Raw genomic sequence first — 17589 nt, forward strand, 5'->3', positions numbered from 1 at the left:
AAGTTCTCAGAGGTTGTTGCTCTGCTCGATGGTCAAATGAAGACGTGCTCTCTGTATCCGATTGGCTGATACTGTTTTCATTCATCACTTGCGCCATAGCGATGTCATGCTCTGCCTCGTATGATTTACCTCCATCATTCATGATATCATCAGGTGGTTTTTGTCGTAGATCATAAGCGGTTCCTCCGTAGAAGCCGGAATCATGTGACACTAAGTTAAAATGATCTGTAAACTTACTCTCAAGGCTTTCTCTACTATTTCCCAACTCAAAAAAAGATCGTAGGCCAGCACCATTGTCTTGTGTTGGAGAGAGATCTCCTGATAGGGATTCGTACCCTGAACCTGCTGATATCCCTCGCCTATATCTTGTTTCATACCAATTTGGGTTTTCCCTGATTAGGGTTTTCATCCCTTCAATAGCATCATGTAGCAAAGCACCTAGATTTGTTGAGTGATATGACCGAGGCTGAAGAACCTTAATTCGTCTCCTGGACAGAGGTGAGGCCAGAGGGATATCATGAAGTCGCATGTACAGCTGCTCCAGATTATTTGGTACCACAAACTTTGGAACGGTGCCCATATCAGAGGGAACATCCTGCTTTGGAAAATATTCAAAACATGCCGCCACATATTTAGTCTTTAACAAGTCTGGATTCTTTTCAAACTCATCCACAGCAAACTTAAAACCAGGTAAGAACATATCGCCTAATGCTCCAGTTGTTCCCCCATCATCTCGTCTTTGTTGCCACTTTTCCAAAGCGCCTTTGGAGAAGATGATCAACACCTTGTCAGCATTCACAAGCTGGTCTATAAGCCACGCCCTTGTGTCACCAATCTCAGTGGTTTCCCACATGTCGAGACGCACCTTACAACTGCAGTCATTGTGAAGAAAGGCGGCCAATGTCCGGACACATTCTTTGTGCTTTTCATGATCTTCCTAATACAAGATAAAAACACGGGGAGTTGACTCCGTGTCTCAATAACTTTTGTGTCTCTACCTGCTTGCCCATTAAGTCCTAAAAAGAGAAAATAAGAACATAATATTATTATGAATCTACTGGTTCACATGAAACATTTGGCAAACCAGTACTTGAAATATTGTCAGATGAAACATGTTATACTTATATTGTGTGAAAATTACACACCACATCCTTAAGGGGGTACTACACCCCTGGCCAATTTTGTGCCTATTTTTTCATTTTTCTCAAAAATTATAGCGCATTGATGACAAGTAAGATATGTATATTATAGGGGCAAGGACTACAACTACTGCACTGAAAATTCAGCAACTCAAGGCAAGTAGTTATTGATTTATTGATCAAATATTGGTTTTCCCTCATTTTGACTGTAACTCCACAACTGTTGTCTGTGCTGAAATAAAATGAGAAAAATGCAAAAATCGACACAAAATTGGGCAGGGGTGTAGTACCCCATTAACCCCATGAGCACTACTGCCTTTCTTACAGTGCCTCTGATTGGTTAATTACATGATATCATCATCTGAGTAACTAATCAAAATAGCTTTTAGATCTCTCAGCAATATTCAACTTACAATTCCCTTCAACCTGACCGACTATATTTTTGATTGGCTCTCTTGCAACCAATCAAAACAGTTGTAAGAGACAGATGATAAGGTTGGCAGTGCCCACAGAGTTTAATAAGCTCATGTTAACAAATTCATTCGATTTGATCAGATGGAGGGTGGACAGGATGTCATGTTCTAGGATGTGAAAAATTAGTATAAATAGTCTGGATTTGTCCTGATGTGAAAATCGAACAATCAATTCCGCCATGTATTTAAAAAGCATCTAATGCAAAGTTACTATTAATTTTTATTGCATTTTTACATGAACACTATACTATTCAGTGTTGTACATTAATTTTCAAAAGTTCCTATTGTTTATTCATAACTTCCACGTATCACGCCATATTTGCGTCCCATTCAAATTGGTCGTTAGATGATGTCTTTTGAAGGGCAAAGTACAAGTTTTGATAAAAATTTCGAGAATAAAATCTTGAGATTTGGTTGAGTGATGAGTTAAAAATGACGGTTATGAATTTGGTTAATAACTTTGCATCAGTTATATATCGGGCATGTGAAAAATCTAAACATTTTGCTTTACATCGAAATAGCCAAAGGTTCCAAAGGCAAAATGTTTAGATTTTTCACCATGCCCTCCAAATAACTGATGCGCAATTATTAACCTATAATTATCATTTTTCTATTTCTTAATTCATAAGGTTAATTCATATCAGGATATGGCAGCATATTCTTAGTTATATCTGCTGCCATGTCCAGTGATGAATTAACCAAACAAGGGATCAATGTCTCACATTAGCCTTTCCTGCGATTCCTCACTCTCAATAAACGAATAAAAACATCAGTCTCTCAACATGTGATATTCAAAATTCCCGGGCGCCAAAATTGTCGAGTGCAATTACGTCCCAGTAATACAATGAAGGCTGACTACAAATGAGCACAAATAACCATTACGTCATTGCACTTGGACAATTTCGGCACGGGAATTTTGAATATCGCGTGTTGAGAGCCGACTGTTATATTCATTTTTATGGTCAATATGAGTTTGTTTTAAATAAAACCATGTGATTTGTGCTTGATAATTATTCTTCTTACATATAAGGCATAATGTTATGATTGCCAGAGACTCCCTTTAACATTGCCCATACCTGGTTGGATAGATGGATAAGCACTCTTCTCCAATAGTCCATGCTGATTTTGAAGAGTTCTTCTTGCTCTAGTTGGCGTCTGTGGTGCAATTTCCTCTGTGTACAGAAAGCTATTAGGCCTAGAATTAACACTCCAACTACTGATCCCAAGACACCTGCTAAGATTTTTTCCACTGATATTTTGTTCACTGCAAAATAAATAGACAAAATATGTGTTATCTATTTGGTATTTTATGATAATGACTGTTGTTGACAATAATTGAGGTACACAGTGGTGTCATCAGGATTTTTCCCAGGGGTGTGGGGTTTTTGGTGGGGAAGTAAATTTCAGCGGAAGGGGGAAAATTTGCATCATGATTGTTTTTCTTTTGCAAAGCCCAAGTTTTGGTGAAAATTTCCCCACTTGGTGCCAGTGGCCGTGCCAGGATTTGTTTCCGGTTTGGGGGGGGCAAATCAACAAATTACCACAAAAAAGTGAAATTTTCATAATTTAGTGTTTTTATGGGGGGTAAGAGTTCTGACTGGGGGCATGAGGAGCATTTGCCCTCTCATACCCCCCCATGGGATAGCTTTCAGTTAGGTCATCTTAATTAAATCCTGTGTCTCAAAGCTGCCGTGCACGTTAGTAAAATCTTGTGCGTAGTCCTCTTTGAAAATCAATAAATTCTTTTTTTATGTCTTTTTATTTCTTTTAAAAGGCAAAAATAAAACCTCAAATTCATATTTGATCATAAGTTTCAGATTTTTTTTGCAAAATAGCAGTGACTTAATTTGTCTACTATTCCAACATTTGCAACATTGGATAATGTTTGCACAAAATTCTTGTCCGAAATCCTGAACTGACACATAAAAATAAATACACAAAAAAAATTCATTTAAAAAAACACAGCATTCCGCATTGGGTTTTCAATTTAGCACAAGCGTTGAGACACAGGATTTAATTAAGATGTCCTTAGGCCGATAGCCAGTGATAGGGAAAGCTAAATAACGTTTTTGTTTACATGATATGCTGGCTAACAAGTAGACAAAGTTTTGGCATAAATTTGAACAATGTCCAGTTTCGAAAAGATTTTATTGGGGTTAATTTGGACCTTTTTTCTGAAAACACCAAAGGTCTAGCATACTTGGTTCTAAAGTTATGAAGTTTTGTGATGTGTATTTTTTTATGTATTTTATTGTTTTTACTCCATATTTTTGCCTTTATCTCAATTTCAAATTTGCTGTCTTTGGCATCCATGGACCCGATTGTGTCACCTAAGAATAAATTTGATACCAAGCTTTATATCTGAAATACGTTTTTTTCATGGGCAAAATGAGATCCAAAATGCTCCTGTGTATTTCAAAGCATGTTTAATGGTGGTGCGTTCTCTCTACTGTATATCCAAGATGGCTGCTCATGGCACGGTGGCCATCTTGGATGCCCAAGGAAGGGAATATTTCCATTCAACATTGTGCTATATACATGTCTCCTATGTTAATTTGATTGCCAAGCTTTATACAATTAACTAAACCAATATGAAAGAAACAAAGAAAGAATAAAACTTACGATTGCAGGTCTTGATTCCATCAACATTCATTCCCTCATAGTAGCCATTATTACATGTACAGTTATAGCTGACATCTCTACCATTAGATGTAGTACCAAACACACATTTTCCCATTGGACCACATGGAGTAAGATTGGTACTGTTTAAAATGCACGGATTAGCTGGAAGTATTGAAAAAAAAACCATACAAAATATCAAATATCTATAAAGTATTGTCTTGAAAATACAAGTTCATTTTCACATTCATAGCTGGCTTTACCTGAGCCATGTGACTTCTTAGAGTTGGAAAGATTGCAATTGATTCTTAAATTAAGAAAAAGCGGTAGGAAGTAATTATTAAACAGTAATTTTTGATGAGTGAAAGAATACATCTTAGTGTTTGATTTAATTAGTATCAAGAAATGTCAAATTCGGGTGTGGGCGAATGTGTCGCCCTTATTTTGCCACATGTTAATATCCTTAGCCCTTTTTTAAGGCAATAACTTGGGAATACCCTTCATACGTACATTTCACAAAATAGAGCACATTATTACACATAGGCATGAAGGTTATTCAAGAGTTATGCACCTTTTTAAAAAAAAATTGTATTTTGCAAATAAAGTTTAACACAGTGCAACAAGTTAAACTCAATTTACCCTAGCTAAGAAATGGGCGAATCCATGTTATTGTTTACTGGGTCAGAGGTCAATCATTGTCATGCAGATAAATTTGTATTGTTTGGCTCGACCGGGAACCAATGGATTTTTCATGGGTTTCGGGCGTGATTAGGTGGTGATTTATTCACTGTTGGTTTTGTATTGGACACGACAACAACAAAAATCTTCGGTTACCGATTCTTAGAAATCAACAGCAACTTCATAAGACATAAACAACTGACTGATTGATGATAAAAAATCAAGCCTTGGGAAGCTTAAAATGTGCACGTTTACTGCATCAATAACAAGGACACGCTTATCTTTCTACCTTGTTTCTGCTTCCTGCACAACAATATAATCATGATTCAGGTTCCGAATTTAATGGAGGCGAGTTCGGCGCTGGTTTACGTGATACAAAAATGTAATTGTCAGCAAAACCGCAGAGGTCACTCCAGTCATCTATGCAGCGCTAAAACTTGGATGTAAAAAATATTGATACATGTAGTAATATCAACATTTTGTGCACGTTTTGTGAGCTAGCCGAAGTCAGTATTCTATACAATCGTCGTGGAAATTTACGGTAGGCGTATCCCACTGACCGGTGCAACATGCACGCGAGCAGTCATCTTCAAGACTTCATGAAATTCGTGGTTGAGTAATTTCTGATTATAGACGGAGAATTTCCGGGTGAGAATAAATTTATTTAATTTATGTATAAATGCGGGAGTTGAAATTGTATTTGAAGGCATCTAAATAATATTTAATGGGGTTCTCTTGCACACGAAAAGTGCTCCAAAACTGTGCAATTCCTGTGGCTTTACGCATTTAATATTAATGTTTATCAAGTGTGGTTCTATGAATAATTAATATGAGGTGGAATTGTTATGGCCCCAAATACAAAACGGGGGAGGGATTTTCAACGAACATGTACGTAGCTCATTATCCAAATAAGGCAAGGAGTAATAAAAGTCGCGCTCATTATGACGTAAGGGTCCTTGAGGATTTGACTTGGGCGAAATCAATCGATATCCCGATTGGCAAACAATGACTTCCCATTGCAAATCAATGACGATGCAATCGGGTATGTTTTTAGGGTAAAGTTGACAGTCGTATTTTAATTTGGTGCCGATTTCAGTTCAAGCAGTGCCAAGAAATATTGTCAGTTTTAATTAATGTGGTTATCAATCAAGGGATCCCTTTTATAGTTAAAATTTAAAAAATGTTGGGATCATTAGGCTTTCGACTTCACGTATTAAAAGCTTGAAAGTCGTAAGTAGAGAATTTACAGATGGTCAATTTTATGTTCATACTTGTAAATAACAAAATCAATAAAAATAGGATAACAAAAGGGAAGATGTAAGACGATGATAATGTCGGTCAACGGTTACGTGATTGGGTTGGGAAATAATAATGATAATAGTTTTAAGTAGCAAAGGCAATTTATTTTAGCCATAAAAAATCTGGAAAAATCCTTGTGCAATTTCCCGTCTCCTCGTTCGTCAAAATGGGGTAAAGACAGCCCGTCCCCCTGGCGTATTTAAGCGTATTGGACGTTTGTGGTAAAATTTTAGACAATTTCTAGGTGTGATTTCACCTTTTTATGTTAATGCAAGCATATTTAGGGTGATAGTTGTTAGTATAACATTAGCAGGCCAGGTTTTTGTGGCTTATTGAAAGGAAGGGTATCATGAGTATATTTACCCCGGGATATTTACCTTCATAATGGACGATTATGTCTAAGCTTTATCTCTGCATAAAAGTATATAATTTACATGACAGAGTCGTTAATGCATTAGTTTTGTTTTGTTTGGTTGAATTTGGTTTGATTGTGGCATAATGCCTTATCTATAAGGTAACCTAGTTTCATCCATAAAGTGGTCATATAGTGTAGGTCTAATTTTAGTCACGGGTTGTAGTTTTGTGACAACATGTATCGATAAATAAGGCAAGCCCCGATATGTCCCTAGACTAGAATTGTTATTGAATACTTGGATTTTGGATTTGGATTGGAAATTTGATTGGACTGGAATTGTAATGTTCTTTTCTTTGGATTTGGATTGAAGTTGGATTTAAAATTGCATGTGGATTGAAGTTGGATTTAAAATTGGATGTGGATTGAAAATTGAAAATAAATAAATAAATAAATAAATAAATAAACATGCAATGCTCTTTTCTTAGGATTGAATTTGGATTTAAAATTGGATTTTGGATTTGGATTGGAAATTTGATTGGACTGGAATTGTAATGTTCTTTTCTTTGGATTTGGATTGAATTTGGATTGAAAATTGGATGTGGATTGAAAATTGAAAAAAATAAAATAAAAAATAAATAAATAAAAAATAAAAAATAAATAAATAAACATTGCAATGCTCTTTTCTTTGGTTTGAATTGGATTTAAAATTGAATTTTGGATTGGAAATTTGATTGGACTGGAATTGTAATATTCTTTTCTTTGGATTTGGATTGAATTTGGATTTTAAATTGGATGTGGATTGAAAATTGAAAAAAAAAAAAAATTTGCAATGCTCTTTTCTTTGGATTGAATTTGGATTTGGATTGAAAATTGGATTTGGATTGAAAATTGAAAAAAAAAAATAATAATAATAATGAAAGACCAGGGTTTATCATGTGTGTTTACGGTCTGTGTGAGGGATTTTGATCATAGTTGCATACCTTTTTTAAGTATAGGGAGAAATTGATATGAACGCACATCCCTTGCATCCCTTGTTTGGCTTTGTTCACATGCTCAACGGGAATGTGTGCGAGCTCTTCGAGTCTTTATAGAACTTGATGGTATTAGTAATTTGAAGTTCAGAAGTTCAACGGAAGATTTTAGATCATAAAACTTGGTAAAGAAGGATTTTGGATAGTTTAATAATCTTGTGGTAATTCTCAGGTCATCAAATATTTGGATGGTGATTTAAGGAGGAGGAGTTATCTCCCTGTTGGCCACAGGGGGTCAATTTAAAGTCTTAAGTAGATTGGGTGGTCATGAAACCAATATAAAGATATCTGATTAGGTAAAATCGTTGAGCAGGGTCAAAGAACTAATTAATGTAGAGAAGGATTTCATAAAAAAGCGGGATAAAAAATTCCTGAGGTCAAGTAAGTAAAAGCCGATTGTGTGAAAATTGGGGAAAATGTGTTCCCTCAGCGCTTGCATTTGTGATACAATGACAAGTATAATTTGTGTCAAAGCATTTTTATTGTGGATTAAGGGTAATTAAGGCAAAGATTGCTTCAGTTTCTGGAATTAGTAATTAGTAAATGTCATATTTTGAAAGGGTTAAATTTGTATGAGAATAGATCGCACAAATAATTTGTCATGCTTATCCACATAACACGATGGTACATAAAAATGGTCGGGGAAGAAATTAATACAAATTAAATAATCATCTGTCTCCGATTACCTGTGTTGGATCACAAACAAAATCTCAAGTTACACAGGGTAATTAGTATAGATGTGCTGGCAGGTTGTTTCCCATTTTTTTCCCTTTTATTTATATTGCAGGCGATACCAATGACACGTTGATGCTGGTGGTAAGAAAGAAGCCTGACCTGTATGTACATGTACACCTGGACAACCATATAATTGCTAGTGACTACTAGACTTTGTGTGAGGCGACAGTAGACTTTGACATGCACAGCGAAGCATATGGAAAAATTTTGTGTCATCTCGAAACTGAACTTACGCACGAGCAATACAAGGGAGAGCATGCATCTTTTACACAAATTGTACTGTCAGAAGTCTATTGAACCAAATAAGTTCCGAAGTTCAGTGTCCAGCTAACGAAAAAGTAAACACTTTAAGGCTTCTCTTGGTGTATATAATAGCATCGTTTGATCAACCGCAGTTGAACTTTGCATGGGAAATATTAATTTGATCATTCCTTCGATGTCGAGTAGTGGAAATTTGAAAGATGGGTTGTGCATGATTTAGCCATGACCGGCGCTTTGGTAAGGCAACTCAGGAACAAAGGGTCGCATGAACGTCGAGAGTGCTGAAATAGAATAAAATAAAGCAAAACATCAGGCAGAATGCTGTTAGCCACATTGGTCCCATATTTCCGACGCAAAATGGAATTCTCCACAATAACACTACTAATTGTGCTGGCTCTATATGCTGCGAGATACATTGACCTCTATATTGTATGTTCACAATAGGATATTGAAAGAAATCAACGCGATAACTAGCCGACTGCGCAACCTCACAAAAAAAACTAGAAAAAATGAGGGCATAGTACTTGGCCCCAGAGTCTAGCTACCCCATGCCAACCTGGAGTTGATTCCTACTTCCCTTTAACACAGACTTAATCAAACAAAAACCAGCACGATTGACTCAATGTTATTAATTTCAAATGTACAACAGAATATATGTGTTGTTGAGATATATAAACCCCCGTATAGTCATACTATTACATAACATAAAGCACATCAATATAATATCAGAGGGCTCATAACTGTATAAATTGTTTCTTGTAAGATTTTACGTACCATGCAATTCAATTTTTAGAAACCCAGATATTAATGATATTCCAAGTCCCATGAGATTCATTTGTCCAATGGACTTCCCATGTCGACCCTTTTCGTCCAACTCTGCAAAATTGTATAAATTGTTTTTGTATATGTTGTCCACTACCAATGCGAAGTTGGATGAATTTACGCCTCTTAAGTTAATTCTTCTTTCTTCAAATATATGAAGAAGTTGATTTGAGCTTTTTGATTATCAACATCGCAAACTTTTAGTTACCAAAAATCTTTTCGTCTATCTCAGGCAGAAATCGGGCTATTCTGTTGTGTAGTGAAATAGACCTTGTAATCCGAGTAAGACACCCTAGCCAGTACACTTACGCACAACCGCACATACGGAACCCAGTGATTGGGTTGTTTAATTATATGGATTACAGTCAATATCCAGCAAAGAAATTTTAGTGCTGTTTTATGCTAATGAACAATTAGTGGCACAGAGCCAAACGGTGATTTATATTTCAATGTGCCAACAATAAAATCCTTCATTGAGGCACCAGTTAGTTATCAGTAGCATTATCAAACATAGGCAGATATATCTGGTTCATCCATCACCATGTGGTTTCTGGTATTCAAGCAGACGCTCTCAAATGCGCTAGTCAAATTTAAACATGTGCCTCATTCCATTGTGTATCCTCCAGGAGTGTTAGAGGAGGTTTAGGTAATGGTATCCGTGCGGCAAAGTGAACAAACAAGTTTAAGGGGGGGGAGGGGGGGGAGTTAACCAAGTTCCTTATAAAATAAGTCCCTTGTGTGGGGTTTTGAATTATCTTTTCTGTATTTATTTATTATGATATATGTACATGTCATAGAATGCTAACATTAATACTTTATCCTTTGTAACTTCAGGTCGATCACCTGTTGAGAGTCTCGAGAATTGTTCCACTCGGGAGCGTCTGACCTGTATGCACCAGTACCGTAATTTATTGTTGAGTTTCCAGCCATTATATTTGATTTAATGATCCAAGGGTTCGGGGTCAAACGCTCAGAATTTGAGCTTGGTGGCGGCTACCCGAATGCAAGTTTGGATCACGTGTTGGTTTATCCAAAACGAGATTTCTCTGCGCCTTTGGTCGTTGTATCGCTAGAGTCTTGGGTTGGGTATTGTTCGCTCGATTAGAGAATCTCCTATTATATATTGAGAGTCTCCAAAGCGAGATTTCTCTGCGCCTTTGGTCGTTGTATCGCTAGAGTCTTGGGTTGGGTATTGTTCGCTCGATTAGAGAATCTCCTATTATATATTTTGCTATAGTACGGCTGAGAGTGTAGGTACTTGGTGCGGGTCCTAAACAAAAGTCAATAAATGGTTGTCGTGTCTGATTGCCAACATGCATGCAATTTTTGCGTCCGAGTGTTTTTCAATTTCTCTGTCTTAGGGTAATAAAGTTTAACACAGTGCAACAAGTTAAACTCAATTTACCTAGCTAAGAAATGGGCGAATCCATGTTATTGTTTACTGGGTCAGAGGTCAATCATTGTCATGCAGATAAATTTGTATTGTTTGGCTCGACCGGGAACCAATGGATTTTTCAAGGGTTTCGGGCGTGATTAGGTGGTGATTTATTCACTGTTGGTTTTGTATTGGACACGACAACAACAAAAATCTTCCCACCCACCGCTCCCTGTGTGGACATGTGAGAAGGAAGTAAAATATAATTATGTGTGACAGTAATGAGATAATGACCTGTATAAATACAGATATATTTTATCTACTACATGGTAGTGTGTTAAATAGCTAATTAAAGCATTTAAGTGTCTGTAAGTTTAAAAGAAAAATCAAGAATTATGGTCCCTGTAGATAAGGAGGGAGGAATAAAGAGTTGACGCCAATCATTAAAATTACATGTGACTTGCAATTAATTTCCCTTTCTCAGTTCTTCAAAGATACAATGTACACTGTTTAATTAGATCATGTGTTCAATATGTTGCTACATAAAATTTTATATAATTGTTCTGTATCAACCTTTTTAGGATGATAGTTCAAGAGGGAAAGTAAGTCGTCAAAACTATATAATTCTTAATATGTACAGGAATTGACAATCGTATTGTTACATGCAGGCACAGGTGTCATCAAAAACAGTAAAGTAGTCTTTTATAAGGTCAAAGACTTCACACAGTAAGCAAAAGAAAATAATGCTGGGTTTTGAATTATCTTTTCTGTATTTATTTATTATGATATATGTACATGTCATAGAATGCTAACATTAATACTTTATCCTTTGTAACTTCAGGTCGATCACCTGTTGAGAGTCTCGGGAATTGTTCCACTCGGGAGCGTCTGACCTGTATGCACCAGTACCGTAATTTATTGTTGAGTTTCCAGCCATTATATTTGATTTAATGATCCAAGGGTTCGGGGTCAAACGCTCAGAATTTGAGCTTCGGGTGGCGGCTACCCGAATGCAAGTTTGGATCACGTGTTGGTTTATCCAAAACGAGATTTCTCTGCGCCTTTGGTCGTTGTATCGCTAGAGTCTTGGGTTGGGTATTGTTCGCTCGATTAGAGAATCTCCTATTATATATTGAGAGTCTCCAAAACGAGATTTCTCTGCGCCTTTGGTCGTTGTATCGCTAGAGTCTTGGGTTGGGTATTGTTCGCTCGATTAGAGAATCTCCTATTATATATTTTGCTATAGTACGGCTGAGAGTGTAGGTACTTGGTGCGGGTCCTAAACAAAAGTCAATAAATGGTTGTCGTGTCTGATTGCCAACATGCATGCAATTTTTGCGTCCGAGTGTTTTTCAATTTCTCTGTCTTAGGGTAATTAGTCATTTTTTGGTCCATCTATTCGCCGCAGAAGTGATGTAATAATTGGATTAACTACCATAGCAATATGAATACAATTATATTGCCCTGCGTTACAACATGGTACCTATGCATTAAACCACAGATGTCCAAGAACAGGAATAAAGACCTGGATCGTAATTCTATAGAAAGATTAGTATCTTTAAAGAGAGCAGTATTGCATTCAATCAATGATTGCAGACATACACAGGTGATGAGAGCAACCTGCAGTATAGTAGTGCAGGGTGATATATATTCAAAAATAGTATTCATGGTAATTAATCCTGTTACATCATAACTTCTATGCCGATTGGAAACAAACACATTTTTGTACCTTTATGATCCAGTTTTATTATTCTTACCTTTACAGGTTGTGATGACATTTATAAACCCTTCATCACATTCACATGAGTAGGTCCATTCCATAGACTTCATATTGTCAGGATCTGCCAATTTCATACACTTTCCAGAACCACATGGTTTAGAAAAACATGGATCAACTGCAGAAACAGAGGGAAAGTTGTGTTTACTTAAAGGGGCATTCTGTGATCCACAATCTCATCCCCCCCCCCCCACTTTTCTCAAAAAAGTTGAGATTTTTATGCCACAGGAAAGCTCTGGCTACACAATGTTCATGTACACATTTTTTTCTTGCATAATAATTTGTTTAGCAAAAATATCACAAAATTTGAATTACGTTCTGGTGCACCAGAATGAAATTACACATAGTGGCCTATGGAGCAGTGTAATAGACATAATCATGCATAATTCACAAATGCAAAATCAGGATCAATTGAAATTTTGGTAATAATTTTTTTCATGGATATCTGCTGAAAAATGTCATAAAAAGAGGGTGCTAGGATCACAAAATACTCCTTTAAATTGCTCATTAATTCCATGTCTTTATAATGCCCATTGTGCCTTTTGGCAAATAGAAGCATTTTGACCAACAATGGACGGTAATAATTTGTTACTTGCAGGGAAAATATGATTTTTAGTATTTGTGCATATCATAGAAGTAGATCCCAGGGGGATGGGGGATAAATCCCCCCAATATTTTGTAAGGGAGATGGTCCATGCAATCATCCCATCAATGTTGACACCTGTATGCAGTTTATGACCAAATTAACCTCATATTTGGCAATTTTAGCCCTCACATTGCAAAATTGTGCACACTTCGTGCAAATTTATTCCATTTTTTGTACCATATTTCATCAGTTTAGCTTCAATATGGCAAATTTTTGCACGCGCTTCGCACACATTTGTACTTCTGTCGCCTAAAGGTGCTAGATTCAGTACAATTCCAAGAAATTTTTTCCAACCCCATCCCCCAATGTCACAAAAGGTATATATTGACCTCATTTGACTCCAAGATGAGCCTTGACCTCAACATCCGCTGGGTCTTCATAAGACCTCCACCAAATGATCATCATTGCCACCAAATATGAGTTTACTAGCTGTGATACCTTTAGATTGGCAACTATTCTACTAAACTTAAATCAAATTAGCACCCAAAAAAACAGACAGATACCCCTACATACACGCACATACATACAGATATAGTGATTGCATAGTCTCTTTCAGGGGAGGCGAAAACAGAAACGAACAAACCAAAACAAAATACTCACCAACACAAGTTGTTTTATCTTGAGTGAGTGTATAACCCTCATCTTCATTGCATTTGCATGTATAGCCATAGCCACCGTTTGATGTGTGTGTTTTACAGGTGTTACTGATAACGTCACTACCATGGTTACATGGGTTGCTGAAACATGGATTCACTGTCAAATGGCAAAAAAACACGATAATAACTTTGTTGATATTACGCATTATGTTTTCACTTAAATTGTCATATACATACATATACAGGGTTCAAAAGAAATAACTCCCCCCCCCCCTAAAATTACAAAACATTTCTTTGCATAACTTGACATATATTTTGTTGATTTGAACAATTCAAAAAGCTGTGAATAGAGAATCGTTTTTCAACCCTCCCAAAGTTGTTTCATTTGCAAAAACAATATTTTTGGGTAAAAATAATCACATTTTCCAAAAATGATGCTTTCAGAAAAAGTTGCACTTTACCACTTTATGTACAAAACATTCACGATATTAATGTTAAGGTTGATTTAATTCTTGTTTTTGTCCTTCACCTTTCTGTCTCTGATCCTTCATTCACCCATGCAACCATCAATCAGTGCAAAACAAAGATTTGTTGAACTTAATTTCGGCGTAAATTAGATTTTCTTTGAAGTTTTTAATCAGCAGTTGTTTCAAAATGATAAAATCACTATGAAGGAGAAATGAGCTCGCCATGCATAAATTTGACCAAAAGGGTGAACATTTACCTGTATTGGGTCTATTGAAGCATCTTGCATTTTGATTTAAAATGGTGGCTTTCTTGGATAAAGAAGTAACACTCATGATGTGGCCACAAGAGATTGGCTGCATGCAGTTAATTGGTTGAATGCTGACTTTCAACCTCCAATCTTTGTTGGCCATTTCTTCTTTGTCGTATACGCCTTTATTCAAGGGAGCCGTTGCTCTAGATTTGTGCAACTGTTTCTGTCAACAATTTGCAAGTAAATTTTTCATCTCTTCTAGCCAACGAAAGAAATAAACATTACACTGCAAACCTTATTTCTACTCCTACAATGTATAGTGATTTTACCATTTTCGAAACACCGACTGAAAACCCCATTCATGTCAAAATCCATGTCAATGAATCATTGTTTTCTAATGAAAGATGATTGCATGGGTGACTGAGTAATCGGATACATAAAATTTAAGACAAATTAACTAAACAATTACATTGAACACATTGATATTGAGAACGTTTTTGTACATTACATGTATAGGATGTTGAAAAGTGCAACTTTTTCTGAAAGCATCATTTTTGGAAAAAGTGATAATTTTTAACCAATAAAAAATGATTTTCAAAAAGAAGGAAATTGGGAGGGTAGCAAAAAGAGTCCTCTATTCATAAGTTTTTAAATTTTTCAAATCAACCAAATGTATGTCAAGTTATGCAAAGAAATGTTTTGTAATTTTAGGGGGAGTTATTTCTTTTGAACCCTGTATTTTGGTATTGCAAAGGCCTTTTTACCTACCAGTAGTCTCAAAGCGCTGCTATTTATGGTGGATATCAAAATCAGTTTATTTCTTCCTCAGGCAGGGCCAGCACACATATTATATCTGTACTTAGATTGCGAATACCGTAAAAACTCAATTGTTAGCATATGTGCTTACTATCAAGCGCTTTTTAAACATGCAAACATGAAGAGCACCATCCACAAAAGTGTAAAGGGTTTTGAGCAAATCATCAATACACATAGTTATATAGAACAAGTAAACCTGCAAATGTGTGTCTCAACCCCATTAGCCAAGTTGGTAAAGCGCCGGACTTTGGTACAATATTATTTTTTCAAAAGCGCTTGATAGTAAGCACATATGCTAACTATCGAGTTTTTACGGTATTCAAACAGCACCAGGATGGATTGGGACAGTCAGGGGTTAGCACCCTACTCTTTTTGATACTAAGGCCCTCCACTGACCGACCCAAAATTGGCCAAAATCAGGGTCGGCCCTTTTTAACCATTGGGCCACATTTGGTTCATTTTGATGCACAGGATTTTAAGATATGACCTTATAAAAATTACAAGTTTCTTTATTTGGCTTAGTGTATTTCAACATCATAAAAACAAGCAGGGAAAAAAGTTCATTTTGGCATTTGTGAGGGAAGCCAGGCAATTCTGCTAAGGCCTGCTAGGGCACCAAGGCAATCAATCACATGCTAAAGAATACATTCAAAGTTACACATTTTGAGGGGCACCAATGCAAAGCAATGGTGCCTCTGGTTATTTTTTCCCCTAAACAAAGATAGCCAGAGAAACACTTGTGCCCAATTTCCAAGTATGAGTAATATTACCCTGCTTAATCATTCAAGAATCAAGAAATTGTGGAAAATCTAAAATTTAGGTACCATGAAATAACCCCCCTTTATAAATGTTTATAATTTCATGAAAACATTATTCAAATAACATGCAGTTCAAATACGGACAAAAATAATATTATTTTTATTGGACTCACCAATACAAAATTTCAAATCTGGAATTCTTCCATTATATCTCTGTAGATATCCATTCTTGCATGAGCATTTATAGTCCCAATTCATATTATGAGGAGAATTGAGATTTTGGTACACCTGACACACACTGGTTGATTCGTTGCATGGTGTGGAATAGCACTCATCAACTAAGAAAAACAAAAAGAAACAAAACAGTCATTTAGCCTCTTCCATATTAAAAAAAAAAAGTTTTGGTTAAAGTTCCAGAAACGTGTACATTCAGAGACTTAATGACCAAGGAGCAGGGGTGGTACGTTGCTTTTACGTGCAAGTGCAGCAACCTCAGGGGTGTGATCACTGCTGTAAGAATCAAGTAAAATTAAATGATGCACCACTATCGCTAAGCGTAAATTCAGCTTAACATGTAAAGGCCAGTATACTCAGACATTTTTCTGTGCATTTTTCAGACATTGCATTTGCCGTTATCTGCATTAATTTTTGGTGGTCCTCAAGTGATTAGCTGCTAAAGTGATTAGCTTTCAGCGCTTTGTTTTCTTCTTGACGTTTACCACTGTGGAAAAACCATGAGGAAAACGCTGCTGTAAAATTACTTCTGTGTTTGTCACAAAACGCACACAAAATGTAAAACTATAATTCTGATCTGAAAGACTTACTTAGACATGTTCCATTTTTGAACATGTGGGTCTCATTGCATGTGCAGTTATATTCCTCTCCATAGGGATGACATGAGCCATTTTCACCACACTTGTCTACATCTGGGTCTGCTGTACTACATGGATTAGCTGATTTAGGGATAGGAAAAAAGAACATTTGAACATATAATCACATTTTGGCACAATTTTACAATATTATGGTATGCCTCCCTCACTGGTGTTGCTTATCATACGTATCAAACAAAGGAAAAATGCACAGTTCGTGGGTGGCATGCCTAACTGTAAAACCTAGCCCACACAAGGGTAATTAACTGTTTTGCTACCCACACAATAATTGTTCAAAACAATATTTTTTTTGTCCTTAATGTGTCAAATTTACAAAAGAACTCATGATGTTTTCACCATACAGAACAAAACATAGCTAGCGAAGTAGCTAGCGGATGCTCAAAGCACTGCTGTATGCGCTTAAAGACGCACATGAACCAGCTGCCTCAACGCATTGACGTCACTGCCACATCAGGGTGAAAAATATTACACAGGCAAATTATTTATAGGTTATGAACGCGTATTACTTGTTGGGAGAGAAATTAGACAAAATAATGCACACGCGCTGATGTTGATGCGTCTAATGCACAAGCCACGAAAAGAAAGAAAAATGCATTATTTT

At 36.3% G+C, this 17589-nt stretch overlaps 1 protein-coding gene across 2 annotated transcripts in view; it reads right to left on the minus strand.

The window, feature by feature from the left end:
* Positions 1-896: 896 nt before the first annotated feature.
* Positions 897-17589, minus strand: part of LOC140171323 (uncharacterized) — a 96581-nt gene continuing 79888 nt past the window's right edge. For both annotated transcript variants that reach the window (XM_072194561.1, XM_072194560.1), the window contains exons 10-16: positions 16923-17051; positions 16272-16436; positions 13811-13963; positions 12545-12682; positions 4235-4396; positions 2689-2876; positions 897-1016 (exon numbers count right to left, since the gene is read on the minus strand). In XM_072194561.1, coding sequence (XP_072050662.1) covers positions 927-1016; positions 2689-2876; positions 4235-4396; positions 12545-12682; positions 13811-13963; positions 16272-16436; positions 16923-17051 — 1025 coding nt within the window. In that variant the 3' untranslated portion in view covers positions 897-926. The remainder of the gene's footprint in view (positions 1017-2688; positions 2877-4234; positions 4397-12544; positions 12683-13810; positions 13964-16271; positions 16437-16922; positions 17052-17589) is intronic.

This window comes from Amphiura filiformis, chromosome 15 (genome assembly GCF_039555335.1).
Source record: "Amphiura filiformis chromosome 15, Afil_fr2py, whole genome shotgun sequence".
NCBI lineage: Eukaryota > Metazoa > Echinodermata > Ophiuroidea > Amphilepidida > Amphiuridae > Amphiura > Amphiura filiformis.